This window comes from Coregonus clupeaformis, chromosome 21, assembly GCF_020615455.1.
Source record: "Coregonus clupeaformis isolate EN_2021a chromosome 21, ASM2061545v1, whole genome shotgun sequence".
Taxonomy (NCBI): Eukaryota; Metazoa; Chordata; class Actinopteri; order Salmoniformes; family Salmonidae; genus Coregonus; species Coregonus clupeaformis.
The window spans coordinates 12,929,314-12,946,321 of record NC_059212.1 but is presented as its reverse complement, the minus strand read 5'-3'; the positions used below and the strand labels follow the sequence as shown (position 1 = coordinate 12,946,321).

At 43.6% G+C, this 17,008-nt stretch overlaps 1 protein-coding gene across 1 annotated transcript in view; it reads right to left on the bottom strand.

Annotated features, from left to right (window-relative positions):
* Positions 1 to 17,008, bottom strand: part of LOC121534939 (collagen alpha-5(IV) chain) — a 69,124-nt gene that overhangs the window by 17,579 nt on the left and 34,537 nt on the right. Inside the window, exons 17-32 of the mRNA XM_041841571.2 lie at positions 16,254 to 16,307; positions 15,036 to 15,077; positions 14,756 to 14,855; positions 14,567 to 14,602; positions 14,311 to 14,475; positions 13,626 to 13,718; positions 13,327 to 13,407; positions 13,098 to 13,168; positions 11,907 to 12,095; positions 8,447 to 8,621; positions 7,627 to 7,719; positions 7,217 to 7,324; positions 6,979 to 7,073; positions 6,673 to 6,823; positions 6,327 to 6,443; positions 3,937 to 4,101 (exon numbers count right to left, since the gene is read on the bottom strand). Coding sequence (XP_041697505.1) covers positions 3,937 to 4,101; positions 6,327 to 6,443; positions 6,673 to 6,823; positions 6,979 to 7,073; positions 7,217 to 7,324; positions 7,627 to 7,719; positions 8,447 to 8,621; positions 11,907 to 12,095; positions 13,098 to 13,168; positions 13,327 to 13,407; positions 13,626 to 13,718; positions 14,311 to 14,475; positions 14,567 to 14,602; positions 14,756 to 14,855; positions 15,036 to 15,077; positions 16,254 to 16,307 — 1,735 coding nt within the window. The remainder of the gene's footprint in view (positions 1 to 3,936; positions 4,102 to 6,326; positions 6,444 to 6,672; positions 6,824 to 6,978; positions 7,074 to 7,216; positions 7,325 to 7,626; positions 7,720 to 8,446; positions 8,622 to 11,906; positions 12,096 to 13,097; positions 13,169 to 13,326; positions 13,408 to 13,625; positions 13,719 to 14,310; positions 14,476 to 14,566; positions 14,603 to 14,755; positions 14,856 to 15,035; positions 15,078 to 16,253; positions 16,308 to 17,008) is intronic.

Genomic DNA, 17,008 nt, shown 5'->3' with positions numbered 1-17,008 from the left:
GATGCTGTACGACAGCGCGTTCCAGTTCCCACCAACATCCAGCAATTTCACACAGCCATTGAAGAGGAGTGGGAAAACATTCCACAGGCCACAATCAACAGCCTGATCAACTCTATGCAAAGATGTGTCGAGCTGTATGAATAAATAATAATTGGTCATTTAGCAGACGCTCTTATCCAGAGCGACTTACAGGAGCAATTAGGGTTAAGTGCCTTGCTCAAGGGCACATCGACAGATGTTTCACCTAGTGGGCTCGGGGATTAGAACCAGCGACCTTTCGGTTACTGGCACAATGCTCTTAACCACTAAGCTACCTGCCGCCCATGGTGATCACACCAGATCCTGACTGGTTTTCTGATCCATGCCCTTACCATTTTTTAAAAAGGTATTTGTGAGCCAACAGATGCACTGTAACTTTGCTAAGCCTTATAAGACAGTGTACTATAAATGCTCAGACATGCTTACAACATATCTTAGCACATTATTAATGGCGCCGGAGGAGATGGCTGCCTTTTTAAGGCCCCCTAACCAAATGTGCTATTATGTGTGTTTTTTCGCGTTATTTGTAATTTATTCTGTACATAATGTTTCTGCCACCGTCTCTAATGACCAAAAATAGCTTCTGGATATCAGGACAGCGATTACTCACCTCGTATTGGACGAAGATTATTTATTCAACGAGTCGGACGCAAAGGATATTCTACAGACACCTGATAAAGCCCAAATCCTCGTCATTCGCATGAGAAAGAGACGGAGATATCGTGGATGTAGGTCGGGGTGCCTTGTAAGGATCCGACGGCGAGTGAGTAATCTGTCTCTACCATCAGTCCTACTAGCCAACGTACAATCATTGGCTGGTCATGGCTCACATCAACACCATTATCCTAGAAACCCTAGACCCACTCCAATTTGCATACCACCCCAACAGATCCACAGATGATGCAATCTCTATTGCACTCCACACTGCCCTTTCCCACCTGGACAAGAGGAACATCTATGTGAGAATGCTATTTATTGACTACAGCTCAGCGTTCAACACCATAGTGCCCTCAAAGCTCATCACTAAGCTAAGGACCCTGGGACTAAACACCTCCCTCTGCAACTGGATCCTGGACTTCGTGACGGGCCACCCCCAGGTGGTAAGGGTAGGTATCAACACATCTGCCACGCTGATCCTCAACACGGTGGCCCCTCAAGGGTGCGTGCTCAGTCCCCTCCTGTACTCCCTGTTCACCCATGACTGCATGGCCAGGCACGACTCCAACACCATCATTAAGTTTGCTGACGACACAACAGTGTCCTATAGGGAGGTCAGAGACCTGACCGTGTGGTGCCAGGATAACAACCTCTCCCTCAACGTGATCAAGACAAAGGAGATGATTGTGGACTACAAAAAAAATGAAATAAAGAGGACTGAGCACGCCCCCATTCTCATCGATGGGGCTGTAGTGGAGCAGGTTGAGAGCTTCAAGTTCCTTGGTGTCCACATCACCAACAAACTATCATGGTCCAAACACACCTAGACAGTCGTGAAGAGTGCACGACAAAGGCCATTCCCCCTCAGGAGACTGAAAAGATTTGGCATGGGTCCTCAGATCCTCAAAGTTATACAGCTGCACCATCGAGAGCATCCTGACTGGTTGCATCACTGCCTGGAATGGCAACTACTCGGCCTCCGACCACAAGGCACTACAGAGGGTAGTGCGTACGGCCCAGTACATCACTGGGGCCAAGCTTCCTGCCATCCAGGATCTCTGTACCAGGCGGTGTCAGAGGAAGGCCCTAAAAATTGCAAAAGACTCCAGCCACCCTAGTCATAGACAGTTCTCTCTGCTACTGCACGGCAAGCGGTACCGGAGCGCCAAGTCTAGGTCCAAAAGCCTTCCTAACAGCTTCTACCCCCAAGCCATAAGACTCCTTAACAGCTAATCATGGCTACCCGGACTATTTGCATTGACCCCCCACCCCACCCCCTCTTTTACGCTGCTGCTACTCTCTGTTTATTATCTATGCATAGTCACTTTAACTCTACCCACATGTACATATTACCTCGACTAACCTGTGCCCCAGCACATTGACTTTGTACCGGTACCCCCTGTATACAGTGGGGAAAAAAAGTATTTAGTCAGCCACCAATTGTGCAAGTTCTCCCACTTAAAAAGATGAGAGAGGCCTGTAAATTTCATCATAGGTACACGTCAACTATGACAGACAAAATTAGATTTTATTTCTCCAGAAAATCACATTGTAGGATTTTTAATGAATTTATTTGCAAATTATGGTGGAAAAGAAGTATTTGGTCAATAACAAAAGTTTCTCAATACTTTGTTATATACCCTTTGTTGGCAATGATACAGGTCAAACGTTTTCTGTAAGTCTTCACAAGGTTTTCACACACTGTTGCTGGTATTTTGGCCCATTCCTCCATGCAGATCTCCTCTAGAGCAGTGATGTTTTGGGGCTGTCGCTGGGCAACACGGATTTCCAACTCCCTCCAAAGATTTTCTATGGGGTTGAGATCTGGAGACTGGCTAGGCCACTCCAGGACCTTGAAATGCTTCTTACGAAGCCACTCCTTCGTTGCCCGGGCGGTGTGTTTGGGATCATTGTCATGCTGAAAGACCCAGCCACGTTTCATCTTCAATGCCCTTGCTGATGGAAGGAGGTTTTCACACAAAATCTCACGATACATGGCCCCATTCATTCTTTCCTTTACACGGATCAGTCGTCCTGGTCCCTTTGCAGAAAAACAGCCCCAAAGCATGATGTTTCCACCCCCATGCTTCACAGTAGGTATGGTGTTCTTTGGATGCAACTCAGCATTCTTTGTCCTCCAAACACGACGAGTTGAGTTTTTACCAAAAAGTTATATTTTGGTTTCATCTGACCATATGACATTCTCCCAATCCTCTTTTGGATCATCCAAATGCACTCTAGCAAACTTCAGACAGGCCTGGACATATACTGGCTTAAGCAGGGGGACACGTCTGGCACTGCAGGATTTGAGTCCCTGGCGGCGTAGTGTGTTACTGATGGTAGGCTTTGTTACTTTGGTCCCAGCTCTCTGCAGGTCATTCACTAGGTCCCCCTGTGTGGTTCTGGGATTTTTGCTCACCGTTCTTGTGATCATTTTGACCCCACGTGGTGAGATCTTGCGTGGAGCCCCAGATCGAGGGAGATTATCAGTGGTCTTGTATGTCTTCCATTTTCTAATAATTGCTCCCACAGTTGATTTCTTCAAACCAAGCTGCTTACCTATTGCAGATTCAGTCTTCCCAGCCTGGTGCAGGTCTACAATTTTGTTTCTGGTGTCCTTTGACAGCTCTTTGGTCTTGGCCATAGTGGAGTTTGGAGTGTGACTGTTTGAGGTTGTGGACAGGTGTCTTTTATACTGATAACAAGTTCAAACAGGTGCCATTAATACAGGTAACGAGTGGAGGACAGAGGAGCCTCTTAAAGAAGAAGTTACAGGTCTGTGAGAGCCAGAAATCTTGCTTGTTTGTAGGTGACCAAATACTTATTTTCCACCATATTTTGCAAATAAATTCATAAAAAATCCTACAATGTGATTTTCTGGATTTTTTTTTCTCAATTTGTCTGTCATAGTTGACATGTACCTATGATGAAAATTACAGGTCTCTCATCTTTTTAAGTGGGAGAACTTGCACAATTGGTGACTGACTAAATACTTTTTTCCCCCACTGTATAGCCTCCCTACTGTTATTGTATTTTACTGCTGCTCTTTAATTATTTTGTACTTATCTATTTTTTACTTATTTTTCTTAAAATTGCATTGTTGGTTAAGGGCTTGTAAGTAAGCATTTCACTAAGGTCTACACCTGTTGTATTCGGCGCATGTGGCAAATACAATTTGATTTGATCTGTTAGCTTTGAAGTGTTACCAATGTGTTGAATGTATCCGTTCTGTTAATGTACCTGGTGCGCCTGTTAACCCATCTCTCCCTCTGCCTCCCTTCTGTCCATCCAGCCCCTGCACTCCGGGTCCTGAGACCCCAGGAGGCCCAGGGTCACCCGCCGGGCCTGAATGTCCAAAACCTTGCGCGCCAGGGGCCCCAAGCTCACCCGTCTGTCCATATAAACCTGGGTGAGAGGAGGGACTGTGGTCGATTAGTGGATGGAGAGAAAGAGAAACAAGAGAGAGAAAGAAAAGAGAAGGGAGGAGAAAAGAGGAAGTTGAATGGAGAGGAAGAGAGAGGAAGCAGTCAGGAAAGTATTGGCAAAAGAGAAGAGAGGACCCACTGGGCACAAACTGGTTGAATCAACGTTGTTTGAACGTATTGTGACGTGGAATCTCCATGGAAAAGACATTGGATTTTTAAAAAAAGTAATAAACGTAAACTGTTGTTTTGAGGGTGAAATTTCAACCACAGGATTATGTCATCATGTTAACCAAATTTAAACATAGAAAAACCTTGAATAAAATGTGAATTTGTACCTTTAAAACAACGTCAGATCTTCAACGTTATATCCGCTATCAGAAGAAGAAAAAAACTATAGGCTGGGCAGCACCTCCTACTGGAGAATTTATCCATCTACAGCCACCCTTTGGTCTCCCATCCAGGGTTTTAATCCAGTCTAGCCCTGCTAAATTATGATATTTGTCATTGACTATTACCAATGTTCTATTGTGAGAATGATTGTTGAGCGATCTCCACTTAAAAACTAAACAGATTCACTGTTGCTATTGCAGTGCGATGCAGTGCCTTAGACCACTGCGCCACTCAGGAGTTCTCGCCACTCAGAAGTAATACCAAAGGGTAGGTTTAACAGAGCAAATTAAATGTGACCATACTTTATCACTCATATCATCAATGATGCTATTTAGGCCTATATAGCGTTTGTAAAGTTATCAACAGCTATTGTTTCAATTCAATCCAGAACCAAACTAACAATAGACAATACAATAGGCCTAGGGTTTCAAGCTCTGGTTGATTTAAAATGTAATGATATTTAGTGATGTTGAATTATGTTTGGTTGTCAATACAACCAGATATCAACATTTGAAGATGTATCTTCTACTTGGATAGTTTCATCTGTACAACTGATTTAGTCTGGCTTTAATTGCACTTTGTCTACAAATTAATAAGTTGGATTCACATCTCCCTCTCAACCAAAAATCAAAGTTAAAGAATAGGACTAAATCAAATCAAACTTTTTAAAGTGCGTTTAAAGTTTGATTTGATCCTATCCTTTAACTTAGATTTTTGGTTGAGATGGAGACGTGAATCCAACATATAATTATTAATTTGTACACAAACTGGAATTAATTATAATAATAATAATAATAATAATAATAATAATAATAATGCCACTTAGCAGACGCTTTTATCCAAAGCGACTTACAGTCATGTGCGCATACATTTTTACTTATGGGTGGTTCTAGGGATCGAACCCACTACCCTGGCATTACAAGCGCCATGCTCTACCAATTGAGCTACAGAGGACCAATTAGTCCGTGGCACAGGTGGAACTATCCAAGCAGTAGATAAATCTCCCTTAAATAATGATATTTGGTTGCGTTGTCAACCAAACACAATATTACTTTTGTAATACAGTGAATAGCCTAAAGTTAAGGCTATGTTACAAACAAACTAATGTAACATTAAACCTTAAAATGAGTAACACATCCACTGCCACATTTTAAGGTCACTAACTATACATTTCTTCTGATGTAATCATATAAAGCGTGCCTGTTCAGAATAGCATGCACAGGTCGCCGCAGGTCTGTGGAGATCGTCACACTTGCTGTAATAATCTGATCACTTGCACCATGTACTTTTAATGTAATCTCAACTGTAATCCAGGTCATTTGGTTCTGCTATTAGATGAAGCACAGTGATAACACATTAATATGTTGTATAAATAAACTAAATATCTGACATTGTATTCCCATTTGAACTTTGCCGTGCTTTTAAATGGTTGAAAGCACAGTGATAGACATTTGGGTGATGATTTAACCAAAACATCAGACATTGATTTCCCATTGGAATTTGGTTGTGCTTTTAGATGGTTGAAAGCATAGTGATAACACATTGGAAATTCAACTAACTTTTGGCTGTCTTTTTGAGTGGGTGAATATAGATTTTATTCTCATTGATCAATGTCTCAACCAAATATTACCCAATTATCCACGTTGAAATGACACGGTGTGCCTATTGGGGAAAGAGAAAGAAGAGAGAAGAAGACAGAAAGGGAAGAAACCACATAAGAATGAATCAAGAAAGAAAGAAACCGAGTGAGATGCCTAGAAGAAAGATGTATTTTCTGACACTGTGTGGGGACATTAGCAGGCTCCACGGGCTCACCTGGAGGTCCGCGTCTGCCTGCTGGTCCTGGTGGACCAGGTGGTCCGGTTGTAGCCCCTGTACTGTTAGTACCTGCGTAACCAGGTGGTCCTTGGGAACCTACCCCACCTTTACTTCCTACAAACAGACAAGGCCATAACTGCTTTGGGAGTATGTGCACCAGTGTGTAAATGCATGTGTGTATGCTGTTGAGTGTGGATGAATTCGTTCAGAGAGCTTAAGTGTGATAGAAATGGAGTTAGCAACAAAATGTGGGTGTGTCCCATGTCCGTATCTGTGTGTCCCATGCCCATCCCGTGTCTGAGTCTGTCTTATCTCTGTGTCCATCTGTGTGTAAAGTAAGTACCTTTCGGGCCTGGCGAGCCATTGAGGCCTAGTGGTCCTGGATTCCCTGGTTGTCCCGGTAGCCCTGGGTCTCCTGGAGGACCCTGGGCCCCAACACCACCTGGGAAACCTTTAGGGCCCACTGGACCTGGGGCCCCAAACCCACCATCACCCTGAAAGTAGATGGAAGGATGCATAATGGTTAGCGGGATGGATGGAACGACTGAGGGAATTTTGAAGGCTAGATGGATGAAAGGATGGGTAACGACAAACATATAGACAGACACAGATCGACAGAAACATGGCAGGGTCGGTGTTCAGTACTGACCTTTGACCCTGGAGCCCCAGGGATTCCCGGTGCGCCGGGTCGTCCAGGGTAGCCGCTTCCAGAGGTACCTGGGGGTCCCGGGTGCCCTTTGTCACCTAGGAAACAGACCGCAACACTAGTCCTACTAACAAATGCATACACCTACATTCACAAGTAACTGGATCTAAAATATGGGGGAAAAGCTTGAATATAATTCAATATAAAATGTATATTTAAAAGAGATGTAGGCATGACTCACCTTTCTGTCCAGTGGGTCCTTGTCCTTCCAGGGTGGAGAATCCACCACTGACTCCTTTCTCCCCTCGGTTACCATCTACTCCTGTTAAACCAGCATCACCACGAGGACCTGTGTGGACAAACAACTCTATGATTATTTTCTATCATGTTTTGACCATAATGGTCTTTGTCAGGTTCTAATGGCAGTAAAGCAAAGCTTACATTCGGGTCGGAGTGGCTCCACACTACACTGAGTTTGGTGGCATTTCAGTTCTAGCCTGGAACCAAAGATGATTTGCTTCGTTTAACCATTGTTACGAAGCATATCGGTTTGGATCCAAGCTAGAACCGAAATGCCACCAAGCGCAGTGTAGTATAGACCTCCAGCCACCCCTCTCATGCTGTGGTTCGGTCCCCATTTGGATTGCTCACCTGGGGGGCCCTGTAACCCAGGCAGCCCCATCTGTCCTGGTGGGCCTGGGACTCCCTGGTCAGCCTCTCTTTTGCTGGGCTCACCCTTCTGACCTGGTGGGGATAGAGGGGGGAGAACACTGGGGTCAGACCATCAGCATAAATAGGGGCAATTATCAGGAAGACAGTAATTTATTTATTTTATTGTAATCATACACACAAACAAGAGTATAGTATACGCAAAGGAGGCAGGGTCTCAAATGTAGTACAAGTGTGTGTGTGTGTGTGCGCGCTAATGACTGTATATGAATGGTCAAAGCCATCGATCACGTGACATCATTTATTTCTATGTGAAGACTCAATAGCGCATTTGAAGCCAAGTAAGTCGATTTTTGCGACTAAGATGGCATCTCATGGGGGAGATTTAAGACATAACATGCGTATGAGCAATTCCAGGAAGCGACGTTGCAGGCTAGCTCAGTGCTGCCCCCTCATTGAATATCTCAAGTTGGCCAACTGGGCTACTGCAGGCTTTTGCTATTAGCCACTAAATTATCCTTATAACTTCTTCTGAGTGCAATTTTTTTATAAAATTGGTTCAAGGCAATACATCTGGTGTAATAGTAGTAATTATTGGTTCCATGATTGTCTTCAAAGTTGTTGTTTATTTACACGAATATTGCCCAAGATGATTGCAATTTTCACATTGACTATAATGGGGGATTCTGCTTTCTAAAAACAACAGCCTGCAGTACCCCGGTCGGCCTTGAACTTCATGGCTTCAATGAGGGGGGCCCTGGTGTGTACATGCATGTGCAGGCAAGTGTGTGTGTTGCTTTACCTGGGATGCCAGCTCTGCCAGGGATACCTGGTACCCCACTATTGCCTTTGGGTCCTGGGTGGCCAAGCAGTCCTATGCCTACTGGACCTGGTGACCCATCTGGTCCTTGGTATCCCTGTGGTCCGGGAGGGCCTGGTTCGCCAACATCTCCCTTCAGAGCCGGCGGCCCATAGTACTGGCAGAGGGGACAGACTATAACCTCAGTCCATCATCAAACATTAGGTCTTCACAAAACATTTGTTCACATATCATTACTGCTTCACAGTTACAAATGTTCAGCATTCATAAAAGGTCATTTCCATGTAAAAGGACCCATGAGCACCAACATGTAAAGTTCATAGGTGCATGTCAAATTGGGTGTCAAATGAAAGCTAAGAGTCTATATTTTTGGGAAATGAAGGCATAGATACATTTTTCAACCATTTTCCATCTAAAAAATTTGACATGATCAAAGGCTTTGATTTCTGGTCAAACAGATGGAAAAAGGGTGTTAGAAAACATCTCCCAGAAAGTCTTAAACGGTATTAGAAATACATCAAAACACAATAATGTTGAAGTAAAGACCCCTGCCAACTAATATTAACACTTTATTTAGTTTTGGAGAAATTATTTCCTTGTGCCTTTTAATTCCGTTACCAAAAACCCACATATCTTTAAGATATTTTCTAATTTCTCTCCCTCATGAGGGAGGATAATGAAAGTTCACAGAAGTAACAAGTAAAGGTAGACCTACCAATTAGTTAAAGCGTTTTTACTGATTTACATTTTTGTTTAGGAATTATTAAGTGATTAAAACTCGTAATTGTTACCAAATCGATAACAGAATTAACAAAAAATTAGTAACGGAATTACTTGCAATTGAATTGGCTACAATGGGAAATGATAGTAGTAACAAACCACAGTTGGGTCGCCTGCTAAATTGCCCAGAGACAACATGCTGTGGTCCGCCCCCAGCTGCCATGCAGACATGTTGTAAAGTCTGTATATGGGTGCAACGCACATTTCGTTCATCAAACAGGAGTGAAAATGGGCTTCCATAAAGTTGGTGCAAACTTCCAATGCATTTCAACAATATTGCCAGATGACCAGGAATGGATTACATCCAACACTACCACTTCTACTGGCTGTCAACCGTCAAACCTGTGACTGCCATTGGTGAGTAGCTAGGTAGATAGCTAGCTACCAGTTACTTTTGGTTATACAACATTATTTGATAATGCTAGTGAGCGAGGCTAGCTTTGATACCACAGATGAAAGGGGAATGATACTCTAGCTAGCTAAATACATCAATCCAACTTAAAATAAATATATGGCTCTGGCAGCAAAGAGCAAAACTTGTCAGCAAGCATTCAGCAATGTACACAGCTGGCAGTTGCATAGTAACGGTGTCAGCGTCACCGGCCTGAATCTATTCTGTACTTACAGTCCCTCTATAATTACTTCCAAACTAGAGAAAGTTATTTATCTTGTTATATGTTTATTGAGTGATATTTTATTTCATTCACAGGCTATGTACAAAATCTGGTGGATTTGCTGTTCAGCAGTGTCGTTGGGAACCCCCCTACCATATCAGGAGCAGAAGGCTGAGGCTGTACGTGGCCAGGCACCAGTCCCACTTCAGGTTGGTCACATTTGATCTGGTCATAGCTCAACATGTTCAACTGTGTATTTACTGTTGGCTTCCATGACTGTAGGGTGACAGTCTCTCTCCCTCCCTCTCTTTCTCTGTGATAGGAGCTGGGTCGGATCTATAAGTCAGGCTCCTTCATGACCAGTCCTGTGGCCTGGAGCTGATCTACGCTGCCATGCCCATCAGGCGCTGGCAAACACCTCTGAAGGAACAGGAGGTGATTTCTAATAAGACGGTACATCACAAGTGTTTAGTAATACATGTCACTCAACTCTACCTTGTTTTTCTACAGATGGAGGACAGGAGACATGGTTTTGACAGGTTGATACAGGTTGTCTGAATTGGGAAAGACCTTGTACTTCGCATTAAAATGATACAAGATACATCTATGACCTTTCAACTTATTTTGTTATTATTATTGAATTGAATGTATTCTTCAAACATGTCAGGGAACTTATAAAGGGACACCATACAGGAAGAGAAGAGATGGACATAATGCTAATAGGTCCAGTATCTGTATCAGCTGTGAATGATAAAAGATGAAAGACAGTGTAATATCTGTACATTGTTACATCAGCAGAACACTGCTACAGTATATGATGTGAACCCAAGGGGTCTGTGGAACAAGTTTAGAGGGTGCAATACAATGTAATATTATTAAATCTACAATATAGGCTACCGTTAGATGCACAACATATATTTCACAGTGGTTTAGATGGTACAATGATTCTCTACACCCCTGGTCTTTGTAGTTGAATCTGTGCTTGAAATTTAATACTTGACTGTGGGACCTTACAGATGTTGTATGTATGGGGTTAGTCATTCAAAAATCATGTAAACCCTTGTAACTTATGTGAATTGTTGAGCCAAATTTTATTCCTTAACTAATTTAGGCTTGAATACTTATGCAACGACTATATTTTAGTTCCACATTTTTTATTTGTCTTTGACAGAGTATTTTGTGTAGATTGTTGACAAGAAAATTACAATTAAATCAATTTTAATCCCACTTTGTAACACAATAAAATGTGAAGAAATCCAAGGGTTCTGAATATGTATTTACATGACGTGATTAATCTTTGAAACTAAGTTTCAAGCTACTTTCGTAGCAAGGTGATGTAGAACGAGTGTCTCATGAAACACATTCCAGACACTGGCTCTTGCTATCTTGGCATAACTTTTCACAGAGAAATATCAGCTGGATAGGCTAGTCAGCTGCAGCTATCCCCAAGCTATGCTATCTGCTGTCAGCTTGGCTAAACACAAGGTCAGCGCAGGCTGAATTCGCTGACCATCTAGAGATGGAGATTGAGGAGAGGAGAAGTCTTCAACTTCAAAACTTTTCTCCATAACAAAGCTAGCTTCGCTTACCTCACTGTCACTACTCTCAATTGGCCCTTTTGTCCCACATCAAACCACACCCCCAAGACAACTTACGTTTGGCTTCAGTCATGGGGGCGGCAGGTAGCTTAGTGGGTAAGAGCGTTGTGCCAGTAACCGAAAGGTCGCTGGTTCTAATCCCCAAGCCGACTAGGTGAAAAATCTGTCGATGTGCCCTTAAGCAAGGCACTTAACCCTAGTCGCTCTGGATAAGAGCGTCTGCTAAATGACTAAAATGTAAATGTAATGACCGCTAGCATTACTTAATGAGCATGCTAAAAAACAAGGCCAAATCAGTAAGCTCAGCCCCCCTTTAAAGGGACAGTTCACCCAAATTACAAATTTCCTTCAGTTTAAAGATAACCTAAAAATGCATTCAAATCATTGCTCTGCATTTCAGAAGAAAGATACATTTAAGTGACAGACATCGTAACTATTGAAAATCCTCACCGGATCACCCTTGGGGCCTCGTTGGCCCTTGCGTCCAGGGAAGCCAGGGGCCCCGTGATAGCCGTCCGGCCCCGATCTGCCAGCTGGTCCTGGGGCTCCTTTCTCTCCCTTTATCCCCTGGTGGTTGTGGGAACCTGGATTTCCCTTCAGCCCCGGGGGCCCTGGAACACCGGAGGGGCCGTGGGGACCCTGTAAGACAGACAGGAGGAGTTGTCATAGATACAGTAACCTAGCAACCTTCGATAAGTTATCGCAGCAATACCATAGATATGGTATCCTAGCAACACCATGGATATGGTATACTACCAACACCATGGACACGGCATACCAGTAACACCATGGATACGGTACCCAAGCAGCACCAATGATATGGTATCCTAGCAACAACATGGATACAGGATCTGAACCAGTGGTTTTCAACTGGTGTGCTGCGGCACACTGGTGTGCCTTGAGGAACTCAGGTGTGCTGCAAAACGTTTCCTAATCTTGATAATATTTTGGAACACTTAGAAACGTGACCTGAGGAATGCACATGGAATTTTGAATTGGGAGCACCAGTGCCGCTCAGATAATATATTGAATGGCACATGGTTACATCTGTATCGTTGTTTCAAGTCCAATTCGCTCAGGCTATTACATTTGTATCATTTGAGGGGCGCGCATCACGAGCAAAGTCCTTTGTATAATTTTTACGCTTGTGAGAACCATTAGCACAGGCAAGTCTGATTATGCTTAGTTGTACCACAGCCCAGATCTGCCATAGAAACAGAGTATTTGGCTTTGTGTCCATGGTTGCACCTTTACAATGCAGACAACGTCTGGTCTATAGCTCAAACCGTTGAAAATTAAAGACCTATTTTACTGGAGCTTCTTTCTTTCTGGCGAGGATTGCTGGACGCTCTTAAAAGGGGTACACACAAATGAATAATCTTGAGTAAGGAACTATGCACTATATTTCAAATAAATCTCATTTCATCTATAAAAAATGTTTGTCACAGAAAAATAGATGATTTGCAGTATGGATCAGATGAGATTAATAGGGAAATTTAACGGTTCAAAAAAGTTTGGGAACCACTGATCCAAGCAACACAACAAAGGAAGTGTATAACTGCAAAACCACAGGCCATTGCAAGGTAAAATACAATTGCATTTAGTATCTGTATAGTGGAGGAATGATGCAGGTAGTCTTACCGGTCGTCCAGGTGGTCCTGAGGGGCCTTTGAATCCTGGCTCTCCTTTGGGCCCTGGTCCTGCATTAACGCCTGTGTGACGAGGGTGTATTTAAATAGACTTAGATTGTTACAGGTAGAAAAATAATGAAGAGCTGACACCATCCCCTGTTCTATGTGACAGACAATCCGTTTTGTTCTACACATACATTTCTATGTGGAAGTATTTTTTATGCTGCAGGTGTTGTTACCTGGGAGTCCAGGCTGACCGGGGGGTCCCAGCTCTACAGACCCGTTTCCCGTACACAACCTACAGACCTCTCCTTTCTGACCTGTAGTGGAGAGACACACACACTTGATACCAAAATGACAACATAATAGCAACCAAAGACCTTTCGATATTCCACCATTATATTTTCCACCCAATAACACGCCACAATGCCAATGTCGGTGGAATTCCACCAATGAGACAGAAGGGTTTGTGGACAGGCTCATTAACAAGCAGTGACGACCCAGAATGTCCATCCAATAGGAATCAGAGGGAGCTCACCTTTCAAACCATATTGGCCACTGTACCCTTGTTCGCCTGTCAGGCCCTTGGCTCCCTTATCCCCCGGGGGTCCTATAAGGCCCTTAAAATTTTCTGCAACAACAAAAAAATAAGTACATTATTTTTAATCAAATAAGATCCCAGCGGGATCAAAAATGTGTCTCAAGCAGCCGGCCGCGAATGGGAGACCCATGAGGCGGCGCACAATTGGCCCAGCGTCGTCCGGGTTAGGGACCCATCGCGTTCTAGCGACTCCTTGTGGCGGGCCGGGCGCATGCACACAGACTTCGGTCACCAGCTGTACGGTGTTTCCTCCGACCCATTGGTGCGGCTGGCTTCCGGGTTAAGCGAGCAGTGTGTCAAGAAGCGGTGCAGTTTGGCAGGGTCGTGTTTCAGAGGACAAATGGCTCTCGACCTTCGCCTCTCCCGAGTCCGTACTGGAGTTGCAGCGATGGGACAAGACTGTAACTACCAATTGGATACCACGAAATTGGGGAGAAAAAGGGGTAAAAAAAATGAAATACCCCCCAAAAATGAAGTGTCTCAATAAATGACTGTGGGAGTAATTTAGTGATTTGTTTCACTTCTCGTGTGAAACAGAATGTGAGCTCGTGAGATCAGGTTGATTTAACAAGGCTAGAACATCAGAGCTGTGAACATTACTTTATTTCTGGAGTAAGTCTACCTGAGTCTCCAGATGGTCCTGGGGGTCCAGGGTCTCCCCTTTCCCCAGTTGTTCCTGGAAAGCCCTCTCTGCCTGGCTCGCCGTGGATGATGGGTCCTTGGTCTCCTTTATCACCTTTAGGTCCACTGTGGCCCTTCGCTCCGCAATCTCCTCCAAAGTTAGGAGCTGTGTAGGGGGAGATAGAACCCATGTACACACTTGATTGCGATGGAGAATGAGCGAGTGAATGTGTGTGTGTGTGTGTATCAGCACTTACCTGGAGGTCCAGGAGGCCCCTGGAAACCGGTGATACCTGGAAAACAGGTTGATATGTTTAGCTATACAGACACGCTTATTGGTCATGTTGGTGAATGAGGTGGGATTATACAGTGCTACTCCACGTCTGATTGGATAGGAGGGTGAATATCAATATCAATATCAGTATGCGTGTATGAGCGTAGAGTACCTGGAGGACCAGTAACTCCAGTGGGTCCCGGATGGCCAGCCAACCCTTGTTGTCCTTTGGCACCCCCGGGGCCAATCATGGCCCCGCCAATAATGGTCACCTATGGGGAGACCAGAGAGACCAGGGCATGTGTTCATAAAGCGTCAGAATAGTTCATGTAATCTTAGTCCTTCTAATCTTATCATTATGATCTAAAAGGCTAAACTGATCCCAGATCAGCCCTCTCTGAGATACTTCTCTACCGATATTGATACTGACATTATCAGGCACATTGACTCACCTCCCCGGGGTCACCATCTTGACCCTGACTACCTTTCTGTCCCTGTAGACACACAAAAATAATTATTGGCAGACATGCACACGTACAGTGCATTCGGAAGGTATTCAGACCCCTTCCCTTTTTCCACATTTGGTTACATTACAGCCTTATTCTAAAATGGATTAAATACACATTTTCCTCAATCTACACACAATACTCCATAATGACAAAGCGAAAACCAGTTTTTAGAAATGTTGGCAAATTTATAAAAAATACAAAAACGGAAATACCTTATTTACATAAGCCTTCAGACCTTTTGCTATGAGACTGGAAATTGAGCTCAGGTGCATCCTGTTTCCATTGATCATCCTTGAGATGTTTCTATAACTTGATTGGAGTCCACCTGTGGTAAATTCAATTGATTGGACCTAATTTGGAAAGGCACACACCTGTCTATATGAAAGTCCCACAGTTGACAGTGCATTACAGAGCAAATACCAAGCCATGAGGCCTGAATGCCAAGCGTCACGTCTGGAGGAAACCTGGCACCATCCCTTTGGTGAAGCATGGTGGTGGCAGCATCATGCTGTGGGGATGTTTCTCAACGGCAGTGACTTGGAGACTAGTCAGGATCGAAGGAAAGATGAACGGAGCAAAGTACTGAGAGATCCTTGATGAAAACCTGCTCCAGAGCGCTCAGGACCTCAGACTGGGGCGAAGGTTCACCTTCCAACAGGACAACGACCCTAAGCACACAGCCAAGACAATGCATGAGTGGCTTCGGGACAAGTCTCAGTGTCCTTGAGTGGCCCAGCCAGAGCCTGGACTTGAACCCGATTTAACATCGCTGGAGAGACCTGAAAATAGCTATGCAGCAACGCTCCCCATCTAACCTGACAGAGCTTGAGAGGATCTGCAGAGAAGAATGGGAGAAACTCCCCAAATACAGGTGTGCTAAGCTTGTAGCGTCATACCCAAGAAGGCTGTAATCGCTGCCAAAGGTGCTTCAACAAAGTACTTAATAAAGGGTCTGAATACCTATGTAAACGTTATCTTTTCATTTTTTATTTTTTATAAATTAGCAAACAATTGTAGATGGGGGAAAAACAATTTAATCCATTTTAGAATAAGGCTGTAAAGTAACAAAAATGTGGAATAAGTCAAGCGGTCTGAATACTTTCCAAATGCACTGTACACGCACACATTTTAAACATTAAAATAATTGTGGTAATGACTGACCCATGGTCCAGGGATTCCATAAGGTCCTGCTGAACCGTGATTCCCCTTTCTCCCCTAAAGGGCAAAAGTGTATAATTAAACTAACCTTACAAATAGCATTGTTAGGAGATGTGGAAAGCCATAGTCAATCAATCAACAGTATAATAGTCATTCCTAAAAATATTGATCTTTAACAATCTGTAGTTACTATGCGATTAGAATGGTTCCGAATTGATGTAAAACATCACAGTTGAAAAATATATGGCACATGGAAATCAAGAGGGTGGTTTATGGAAATAGGTGGGATGGGCTGAGTGGGACGATCATTTGTTTTTCAACAGGACAATGACCCAAAACACACCTCCAGGCTGTGTAAGGGCTATTTGACCAAGAAGGAGAGTGATGGAGTGCTGCATCAGATGACCTGGCCTCCACAATCACCCGACCTCAACCCAATTGAGATGGTTTGGGATGAGTTGGACCGCAGAGTGAAGGAAAAGCAGCCAACAAGTGCTCAGCATATGTATGAAAAATAAAAAATGCACTCACTAACTGTAAGTCGCTCTGGATAAGAGCGTCTGCTAAATGACTAAAATGTAAATGTAAATATGTGGGAACTCCTTCAATACTGTTGGAAAAGCATTCCTCATGAAGCTGGTTGAGAGAATGCCAAGAGTGTATATAGTTATAAATAAATAAATGTACACCGGATATGTTTAAGTACTATCTATCCAGATATATGTGGGTCAGAAGTTTACATACACTAAGTTGACTGT